The following is an 11,564-nucleotide window of genomic DNA, read 5'->3' on the forward strand; positions in this document are numbered from 1 at the left end:
AAATAACTTTAAAAGACACTTTGTATCTATGCACTAATGTAGAGTTGGTCTTGATTGCAGCTGTGCCTGTCAGCACTGTAAATGAATACTTGGCCTCTGAGAGGGTGAGGGGCACTACAGTATGTCCATGCAGTTGTCCACAGGTCTTGAGAGCCGCTGGATTTCCCATCACAAGAGGTTCACAGCTTTCCTAAGGAGAGGTGGAAGTTGTCATAAAGTCCTTAAGACTCATTCCTATTAGGAGGGCGTCTCAGTTCTGAGCTCTCTTATCTTCCCTGGCTCATCTCAGGGCCTATTTGAACACTGGAAAATAATCATTTGCTTTCATTATGATTCCCTCCATAAAAACAAAAGGGGCTTAATCCATGTAGATAGGATGGGTGCCTCCAGGGCGAGATGCAAGGACCGGCAGGAACCCCTCTTTCCTTCACTACAGGTGGAAGTGGAAGCTGCATGGATGGGAGCAACCTGACCAGGGTCACTGAGTTCATCCTGCTTGGGTTTCAGAATGAGAAACCCGTGAACATTCTTCTTTTCTCTGTGTTCCTGCTCATGTACCTGACATCTCTGGTCGGCAACACCCTGATCATCCTTCTAGTGTGCTGTGACCGTCGCCTGCACTCACCCATGTACTTCTTCGTAGCCAACCTCTCCTTCCTCGAGGTGGCTATCACTTCCACCGTGGTGCCTGAGATGCTGGCCAACACTTTCTCCCTCACCAAAGCCATCTCCTTTGTGGGCTGCCTCACGCAGTCTTTCTTCTACTTCCTCTTGGGGTCCACCGAGTTCTTCCTCCTGGCGGTCATGTCCTTTGATCGGTACGTCGCCATCTGCAACCCACTGCGGTACGCGCTCATCATGAACAGACAGACGTGCTCGGCGCTGCTCCTGGGGTCTTACGTGGGCGCCTTTCTGTCCATCCTGGCGCCGTCAGTTTTAACGGCCCCCCTGCCCTTCTGCGGGCCCAACGTGGTGAACCACTTCTTCTGCGACAGCGCCCCGGTGCTGAAGCTGGTCTGCGCGGACACCTCTCTGGCCGAGCTGGCGGACTTCGCCTCCTCCGCGGTGCTGCTCCTGGGCTCCCTGCTCCTGACTGGCGTGTCCTACACCTGCATCATCATCACAGTGCTCAGGATGCCCTCGGCGCAGGGCCGGCGCAAGGCCTTCTCCACCTGCGCCTCACACATCAAGGTGGTAACGCTGTACTATGGCAGCTCCATCTTCATCTATGTGCGCCCGCGGAAGGGCGGCGTGATGGACGTGAACAAGTTTGCCACCGTGCGAACACCATCGTGACGCCCATGCTGAACCCCTTCATATACAGTCTGCGCAACGAGAAAGTGAAAGGCTCGCTCAGAGACGCCCTGGCGAAATGCCCTAGCAGACTCAGGACAACCATGTGCCCAAGGTGACACTTCCGCAAAGGTGCCCTCAGGAGGGGCTGCAAAAGCATTTGTCTTCTAACTGCATAGAGTTAATTTTCCGTGTGAGGGGTTAATAACCTCTTAATGCCCGTCAGACTCTCCAACAGAGGCTGACAGATGAGAAATAAGACACGTGCTGCATTTGTCAGGCATGTTGTAGCTTGTGACAAAAGAAACCGCAAAGCTACAGCGTCTGCATTTGGTGGGTTCTGTTGCTCCTCTTTGCTCCTTGAGGATCTAACTGGTTCCTCACCGTGAACTGGGGATGCCCTGCGCTTCTCCGATTTTGAAAGTCTGATTCTCCTCTTCTAATCGGAAGAGTGAGTCCTAATAATCTTCCTCGTGTTCCCGGTCTTCCCAGCAGCATCTGCTCACTTGCCAGCAAGCTTCTAGGGCACATCTGGAGCACTCTCCTAGAGTTCAATCACGGCGGGCCAGCGGAAGGGAGCTAGAGTTCCCCCAGTATAACATCTGGAATTCACCGTTTTATTCCGCTATGTTGTCATGAGAAAAACCTGGGAATATGATTAGTGATGAAGTTAGTGGGCATGAACTTCCGAAGAAAAGCTTCTCTACAGCAGCTGGCCAGCTTGCAGATGGGGATGATGGCAGTCAGGCAGCTTCTGGCAACAGCTCCCTCCCCCTCACTGTCCCCAGATAAGGTGGCTATCCACGTTTCCGGGGAATTGCATGTCCCGGACCTCCCATATCAAACACTACTTTCCTTTACTTGAAATTGTATTTCATCCCCTATTGCGATTGGTTGGTAAACTTCATTGCCTATGATACAGAATTTACAGAATAGGTCATTCCTGTGGCTGTTTTACTTATATTTCTGTTGCTGGTTGTCTTGGTATGCCTCCATTAGTTGAGGAAAATGGGAGAGATTAAATAATGTAATTTAAATAGTTTCTGATTTGTTAATGCAACTGAAACAATTCTTTTTATTTTTATTTATTTTATTTATTTTTTTTATTTTTTTGAACTAGGGCACTTGACCACTGACCACATCCCCAGCCCTATTTTGTATTTTATTTAGAGAGAGGGTCTCACTGGGTTGCTTAATGCATTGACGTTGCTGAGGCTGACTTTGAATGTGTGATCCTTCTGTCTCAGCCTCCTGAGCTGCTGGAATTACAGGTGTGCGCCAGCATGCCCTGCAGCATCTGAAACAATTCTTGTAAGTTAGATTCATTTGTGAAATATCTTCTGTAAATGCATACTTTTGTATTACTCACATGTGGGTGTAACAATGTTCTGGGGAGAATTTGAAAGTGTTCAAAAATGTGTTAAAAAGTTCACAAATTTTTTTTTGAATTTTCCCTTTTCCTGAAACTTTCAAATAAAACTCAAAAGCATGCCAAAGTAAGATCACCATATAACTTCTTCAAGATTGAAGATAAGTTCAGCTATTTGTCAACAGGATAATAAAATTGTCTAGATGAAAAATATCTAGAATACCTTATTCTAACTTCTTACATGGTGAAGATAAGAAGGGAGGTCTGAGGCCACAGCGTAAGCAAGGCAGGGGCTGCATGGAGCTCAGAGATTCAGTCATTATTTCTCAAGCTTATTATGTATTTTTATCCTGTTAAGTGCAAGGTTACTCAGAATTAATGAGAGCCAGTGTAGACAACCTAGGTAAATATGAAAAGAACATGGGGAAGAGAGATAAACAATGACACAAGACAATAAATGGTTTATTTGTCAATAACCTTACCACATTTTTTGCACATAGACTCACATGAAGGTTCTAAATTAATTTTTTTATACAAAAACTGATCCATACATGATCCATTCATGATAACTTTACTGGGGCAAAATTCACACAACATAAAATCTGTGTTTTCCCTGTTGCAGGGCACAGTCCAGTGGCCTTAGGTGCATTCACCTGTGGGCAGCTGTCCCCATGTTCCCTGTCCAGAGACATGCATCCTCTCAAAATGGAACTCCACGCCCCCTGGGACAGAAAGTCCTCAGCCCTTGCACCACCTGCCTCAGGGGATTTGTGCTCCTCCAGGCTCCTCCTGTAAAGATGCCTGTCCTCTTGCATCCAGGTCAGGTTACGTAGCATACAGTTCCAGGTTTATTGCTATTGCAGCACACATCAGAATTTCATTTCTTTTACAAGGCTAACTAATCTCTCTCTCTCTCTCTCTCTCTCTCTCTCTCTCTCTCTCTCTCACACACACACACACACACACACACACACACACATACACACACACACTCCTTTGCTATCCTGCTCTCTGCCAATGGACTTAGATTCCCATAGTCGTTCTACCATTTGGTTAAAAGGAATAATGGTTCTATAGCCATTGGTTTACAAATATCTGTTTGATTTCAATTCCTTTCGGTATATACCAGTAGTTAAAATGACATGCCATAAAGTGATTCTATGTTTAATCTTCTAAAATTGATAGATATTTACATTTAATTTTTGAGGACCCTCATACTGTCATCACTAGCAATGCTCAGGGGCTTTCATTTATCCACATCCTGTGAACACTTGTTATTTTACAGTTTGGGGGCCTTTTGAATAACTGGCATCCTTTTGGATATGTAGTGGTGTCTCATTGAGCTTTGGATTTGCATTCCCTCAATAATGAGTGATGTGGAATAGGTTTTGATGTGTCTATAGGCCATTTGTATATCTTCTTGGGAGAAAGTCTGTTCAAGTCTTTTGCCCATTGTTGACTTGGATAGCTATTCTTAGGTTGACTTGTTTTCTTTATTGTTGAGCTTTGCAGGTTCCTTACATTTTCTTAATGACTTCCTTACCAGACATATGATTTGCAATAATTATTTCCACTCCACGAATTGCCTTTTCACCATGCTGATTGTGTCTGTTGATGCACAGTTTTTAATTTGGTGAAACACAATTTACTTCCTTTGTTCCTTCTGTTGCCTGCTATTTTGATCTTATATCAAGAAATCTTTGCCAAATCAATGTCATAAAGCATTTCCCCTAGGATTTTAACGAGTTTCATAGTTATACACGTGGAAGCTAAAAAAGTTGATTTCTTAAAGGAGAAAACAGAGTAGTGTTCATAGAGGATGGGTAGAGTGTATGTGTTCCTGGGTTCCTAGTGTGGTCCATGGTTACTCAGCTACTTCAGTGGGGGGTAGGGGTGGGGGGTAGAGACGCGGTGTCAAAGCAACACAGGGATTCTGGGAGCTGGTGAGAGCTGGCAGGTGACAATCTCAGTTGACCTCCAGGCCAGCTCGTTTATTTTTGGAATGCATACAGCTGTTATAGGGTTCAGGTAGGGCGTGCCTGCCAATCACACATAAGCACTTTAACATCTATAAGCCAATCATCTTATGCCTAATGTAACCGCACTATGAGGAAGCACTAAATCTTGCTGTCGTGATGGAAGGCAGTCTGGAAGGGTCTTTGACCCTATGGGAGGGGGGCTATGAGTTGGGGAGTTACATGCCCTGAAGCACTTGACACTCGGTTTCCTGACCTGGTAGTCTGGTAGCTTGACAATGCTGACCACAAGTGCTGAGGATGTGGATTCACAGACAGCTGGCTAGAGCAGGGCGCCCTATCCTGCTGGTGTTCCTGTCAGGTCTGTACTACCTAGCATAGGTTTTCCTAGCACTCTGAGCTGCTTGTAGCTGCTAGCTGTGAACCGAAAGTTATTCCAACAGTAGAGCAGGGAGTAAAGTGGGGGCTAGGATAATTGGGACCCAAAATAGTTAGAAGGAATAAGTTCTATCATTCTATACTACTTCTCTATACTCCTTAATAAATAACAACTTATTTATTAAGTATTTTTAAATGAACTAGAAGAGAATAGTTCAAAGATTATCAATACAAAGAAAGGATAAACATTTAAGGATAAGAAGCTAATTACCCTGATATATTACTCATTGTACACATGTAGTGAAATATCACAGTGTATCCCATAAATATGTACAATTAAAAATAAGATGTTCTTTTTGGAAAATAAGAGTTTCTAATTTTAGCTTGTGGTGAAAACAACCACAAATGTCTTGCTCCTGATCCCAATGGAAGAGGTTTCTGTCTTGCACCATTGAGTATTATGTTGACTGTGGATTTTCATATATGGCCCTTATTACAAGTTGAGGAAATTTCCTTCTATCCCAAGTTTTTTGAGTGTTTTTATCATGACAATGCACTGAGCATTGTGAAATTCACTCTTACGGGGTGCCCAGCACCAGGGCCCGGGCCTCTTCTGGATGGTTTTAATGACCTATTTGGTGCAGTGCTTGACATCACTGTCTTAATTGTTGGGCAGACTCCTCTCTTCCAAGTATTTCTCACCTTTAGTGAAATATTAACCACAGCCCATGTTGTTCTTCTGTGAGGTTAGCAGGCTTCCTTCCAGCAGAAAAGAGCCTCATTTGCTGGGTGCTTCACCCAGTCCTGTTTACTTTCTTTCTGGAGGCTCTGAGTTATTCCCTTGGCTGTCTCATCCTATGACCACTGTGTGGCCATTTGCAGCCCCTTTCAATACCCTGCAAAGAAGACCAGTTCCTTCTACCCACCTCCTCGTCCCCTATGGAGTGGGTGGCTCTCTTCTCACCCTTCCATTTATCATCCTCAAGGCAGGGCTGCTGCTCTGTGGTCCAAGTTGACAGATCACTCTCTCTGTGGAAGTGCCACTCCTCCCCTGGACTTGTGTGGACACTGGTGCCATGAGCCCCTGGGCTTCCTCAGCCCCTTGTCCCTCTCAGCAGGTCCTGGCATTCACAGAGGTTCCCAGGTCCACACCATCTCCACCATTCTGTAGGGGCCCTCGGGCTGAGGCCCAGGGCAGCCCATGGCAGCAGCACCTCTCTCTGCTCAGTGGTCTCTGTGGCTGTGGGACCCCAAGCTTTGCCTGAGTCGTCCCCTCTCAAATGAGCAGCCTGTCATGGACAGGAAGCTCCAGGGTCATGGCACCTCTCCCAAATCCCTTCACCTTCAGCCTATGCAATGAAACCGTGAAAGACCCACTGGATGACACTTGGCTAAGGCCAGATATCCTCCAGGGACGAGGCTAAGTGACAAGACCTTTGGGAGTGGACCTCAAAGTACAAGACCCTCAGCCCCACAGACAGCAAGTTAAGGATCTGTCACTACAGCTGGGAGAGGGTGACTGTGTTGTGTTCCCATCGTCTACGCTCACAGTCATGGTGAGATTGTGTTTGAATATGAATTACTTTAAAATGACTAAAGATTAAAAAGCATTTTGATGGTCACAGGGACACTACAGAACTGCACATCATAGATTATCAATGTGTGGGGACAGCACGCTCTCTAAGATGGTCACAGTGATAGTTTGCAGTCACATTGCCTCCTGTTGAGTGTGGTGGTTTACTGAGTTGACATTATGCAGAAAAATGAAGCACTCAGGTGTTCAGGAAGGAAGGACTCATGCCACACACACACACACACACACACACACACACACAGAGGACACAGTCGAGGGTTCACTTAAAACAGAATCTGAACTCCCTGCGTCCCTTAGGAGCATCTGAGACACACCCACCTTCTGCTTCAACTCGGCCACTATCCAGTGTGCCCTGCACCTCTTTCTTTCATCGCCCCACCCCAGAACAACGAGCTCATGGATGGGGGGGGTGTGCACTCTCCACTCTGCCCTCCAGTAATCCTTCCTTACCTACGGCATCCTCCATTTCTCCAGGTATCCTCTCACCTGTTGCAACATTATGAAGTCTTTGCTCGACATAGATCAAGGCCGGTACTTTGGCTATTCTTTATTTTACCCGGCTATAAGTCATAGTGCTTATCACTGCATGGTAATATGTTGTGATGAACACATGGACAGGTGAGGTGTCTTTGCCCCTTCAGATGTAAGTTTCATGAGCATCTTGTGTATAATTGGAACTTTGCCCTTGTTCCCTCTAATTTTGTCTGGAGATAATTTGATGCTCAAAAACTCAACTTTTAAAGGGAATAGGCAATAGTAACAACAACAAAAAAAAAAACAGTTATTTTTATCAATTTATACAGAATTAAGTCAATTTTTCTGCCTGTGATTCAAGTTTGTTAAAGGGTTGTTATGGAAGCCCACCCAGGAGCTTTATCTTGCCAGTGTTCTTTTAAAATATATATATATATATATATATATATATATATATATATATATATATATATTAGTTATAGGTGGTCACAATATCTTTATTTCATTTTTATGTGGTGCTGAGGATCAAACCCAGTGCCTCACACATGCTAGGCAAACACTCTCTCACTGAGCCACAACCCCAGCCCTTGCCAGTGTTCTTGCTTTGGAGAATGGCGTATGTCTGACCACAAAAGAGTTATGTTAAGTAACATAACATTTCTTTGCTAATTGTATTACTTATATTTATTACATAATTGAATTTACCTAGGATTTTGCAAAATTTCTGTTCAGAAAATTTGTATGTCTTAAAATATGTCATTAACATATTTGTTTTAAATTCTTTGAATTTAAAATTCCTAATTAAGGTGTTCCTCTCAGAGAAGTAACAGAGTCAACACCTGGCACCATTAGTAGGAAATTAAAGTTGCATTAATGAGCTGTCTGCATCAAAAGTAAGAGGCACAATAATTAATTAGTTTTTATTTTTTACATGAAGTTAACTGGTTCCCTTTGGGATTCAGCTAAAACTTCGGCTGTTAATATATTTCCCTTAACTCACTGAAGTCTCTACTCCAATTTATAATGCCTAGAAAGCATCTTTCCTTCACTTCACTCTCATTTCCTTGCAGTGAATGCAATATAAATTTGTAGGGGGGAGTAAGGAAGGGAATAAGAGGATGTGAATAGCTTCTAAGCTTGACTAAGAATGAGAAATGGGCTTTGCAGATTATTACAATGGTCCTCTCATTCTTTGCAACCTGAGTTCCACAGTGCTGAGAAGCACCTTGTGAAGAAGAGACAATTTCTAGCTAAGTTTAACTGTGAGGAGCCCCAGTGGCTGACAAAGCTGTGCTCTTCATGCCACCTCTTTAATAGGTGAAGATCTGAAAATTTGATCCTTTTCAGGACAATTCATTTACAAAGTACTAGTACCAACTATGAATGAACATGTTGCCTAACATCTAAAAGCAGGCAAGTATGGAGACTCCTCTCCCCAAGCTCCTCCCTCCCCGTGGGCATCCTCCAGTTCCAGCTCTCCCTCTCTGGCTTCATCTGGGCCTCTGTTTCCCTTTTATCCTCCCCCACCATGTGGCTTGGTGTCAAGTAGTCCTGCTCATTGTTTGATGCAGTCTGTGCAAAATGGAAAAACACTTAGAAGAGAGTAGATGGAAAAATCTAGAAATATGCTTCATAAAGAATCAAACAGGGAAGCGACAAAAGGGGGGATTTTAAGCAGGACAAAGAGAAAAATAGTAGAAATATAACTCAGTGGAGAAAAGAGTGACGTCTGAGTTTATGTGAATCTTGGGCTCCATGTTCTATGATTTCTGCACTGCTGTAATTCAAAATATTCTCAGAGCTGGGCAGAGTGAAACAAACTTGTAATCTCAGCAATTCAGGAGGCTGAGGCAGGAGGATCACAAGTTCAAGGCCAGCCTCAGCAACTTAGTGAGGTCCTAAGCAACTTAGGGAGACCCTGTCTCAAAATCCACATTACAAAAAAAAAAAAGAATCTCAGGAACAGGACTGGGAATGTACTCAGTAGTAGAGTACTTGCCACTTGCCTAGCAGGAATGAGGTTATGGCTTGGATCCCCAGCACTGGGAGGGAAAAAAAAATATTTCAGAAGCTCTGTTTGTTTCCCTGTGTTGCTATGCTGCATGGTAGCAGCAGTGGACATTGGCATATGTGTGTCTTAGAAGACGATCTGCACTTCATGTGACCAGTCCACAGCTTCTGTTTCAGCACAAGAAGGAACATGAAATTCATGTTTTCTTAAAGATTATAGGAAGTGTATTGCTGTAGATGTGGGCATATTTGGGAAACACAGTTCGGTGGAGCCAATCCCATATTGCTTAGAGTAATCAAGAGGCCTGGGTTTGAAATGGCAGTATTATGTACTCAGAGATCATGACTAGAAATTCCTAGAAATTCAAAAGCTCCATTGTTTAGATAATTAACTATATTATTTTTACTAACACTAAGATGGTTGAAATAGACCAATTAGCTGTAGTGTTCCACAAATATGAGATGATAATTTATTTTCCTTAGAGATCAGGAAGAAAAAAAAACAAACCTTTTGTCATTATAAGGGAAAACTATTCTGTCATTTCTGTTTTTACTGTAGTTAGAGGAGAATGGAATTATTTTCAGCCTTCAAATTTTCAATGTGTGATGTTGGACAAGTCACCTTATTTTATTGAACCTAAAACATTTGATTGGCAAAATATAGGGGTGCACTGGATACATGGAAAATAGTGAGTAGAGGTGGCTGAAGTTCTCAGCTTGAAACCTAAAGATCTGCCTTGCGTCATATATGTGATTAAAATAAATACCTAAGTAAAGTTCCGCTTTGCCAGAGGCAGGCCACGGGGTGAGAGTGCTGTGCTCTGAGTGTTCTGCTGTCCAAGGAGAGTTCACAAACGGTTGCCACTTCTGTTTAAAACGCACTGACTTTGGCTGTGGAGCCGAGTGCAGGGGGACTGGCTCGACCCCAGGGTTCCTTCCTCAGATGCTGCTTTCTCCTCCCTGCCACAGGCATTGGTCAGTGGCGGCCATGAGACTGGCCAACGCCAGCGTCCTCTCTGAGCTGGTGCTTGTGGGCTTCTCCAATCACCCCCAGGCCGAGCTCCCCCTCTTCCTCCTGCTCTCTCTGGTCTACCTGACGTGCTGCTTCGGGAACACGGCGGTTGTCACCTTAGTGGTCCTCAATGTCTCTCTGCAGTCGCCCATGTACTTCTTCCTTTGTCACCTGGCTTTGGTGAAGGTCCTCTTCAGCACGCTGGTGGTGCCCAAGATGCTCTTCAACTTCCTCACAAGCAGGAAGGTCATTTCCTACGCCTTCTGCCTTGCTTAGACCTACCTCACCCTGTTCCTCCAGTGCACGGAGTGCTTCCTTCTGGCAGTGATGGCTCTGGACCGCTACGTGGCCATCTGCCACCCGCTGCGATACCTGCTGCTCCTGAGCTGGCCCGCGTGCGTCGCGCTGGCGCTGGGCGCCTGGGCACTGGGTTTTTTCGCTTCGGTGGTGCCGCTCTCCTGCGTCATCCTCCCACTCTGCGGTCCCTACGTGGTGGATTACATTTTCTGTGAGCTGCCCATCCTTCTGCACCTGTTCTGTGCAGACACGACGCTGCAGGAAGCCATGATGGCGGTAGGGGGCGCTGGAACCGTGATGGTACCCTTCCTCATTCTGCTCTCCTACCTTCGCATCCTGCTGGCTGTGATGAGGGTGGACTCCTCAGAGGGCAGGAAAAGAGCCTTCTCCACCTGCACCTCCCACCTGACTGTGGTGACCATTTACTACGGGACTGGGCTGATCAGGTACCTGAGGCCCAAGTCCCTTTACTCGGCGGAGGGGGACAAGCTCATCTCCGTGTTCTATGCAGTCATCAACCCCATGCTGAATCCTTTCATTTACAGCCTGAGAAACAAGGAGGTTCAGGGAGCCCTGGGGAGGGTGATAGGAAGATACCGTGCAGCGCGAAAGCCACAGGCTGCGCTCCTTAGACGTTAGCCACATGCCCACTTTCCTTCTCAGCATGCTCACATCCAAATTCCATCATGGAAATCCAGTCTGGCAGATTGGCAGGTGAAGATCACCACTACATTTTTGCAAACCTTCCCTAGTGCTTACAGCTCAATTTCTCCTCTGCAAATGGACATGCGTAGGTGTTCACGTAGGGAGTCTTGGAGCATCGCTCTGCTGGTTCGGATGGCATACCTGTGAACCTCCCTTAGACTCTACCCTTGCATAGCATTTGATTCCTTCTGCTCTGTCTTCCGAAGCCTCAGGTCTCGCTGAGGTGTGCATTCCTGTTCCCCACAGCAGCTGCCTGATGGGGTCTCAATGTGAAGGTGAGTCTCAGCTCTTTCAGAAGCAAAAGAATGGCAATGAAAATTGAGAAATCCATATTGTTTTCAACATCAAGAGATGGAAATATATTTAAAGCTATTAATGATCATTTTTAAAGGAGCATAGATTCTCTTAATTTTTATTTATCTAAATTTTTGCCCATTTTGAATAATTTTAGAAAAC

General features: G+C 45.0%; 1 protein-coding gene across 1 annotated transcript; it reads left to right on the top strand.

Moving 5' to 3' along the window:
- Positions 1-396: 396 nt before the first annotated feature.
- Positions 397-11,042, top strand: LOC308644079 (uncharacterized protein; the record flags this gene model as incomplete). The annotated part of the gene is given in 4 exon segments (XM_081284774.1): positions 397-1,279; positions 1,282-1,408; positions 10,064-10,379; positions 10,383-11,042. Coding segments are annotated over 4 exon segments (1,986 nt in total).
- Positions 11,043-11,564: the final 522 nt, after the last annotated feature.

Source organism: Spermophilus citellus (genome assembly GCF_964194105.1).
Source record: "Spermophilus citellus genome assembly, chromosome: 1".
Lineage (NCBI taxonomy): Eukaryota > Metazoa > Chordata > Mammalia > Rodentia > Sciuridae > Spermophilus > Spermophilus citellus.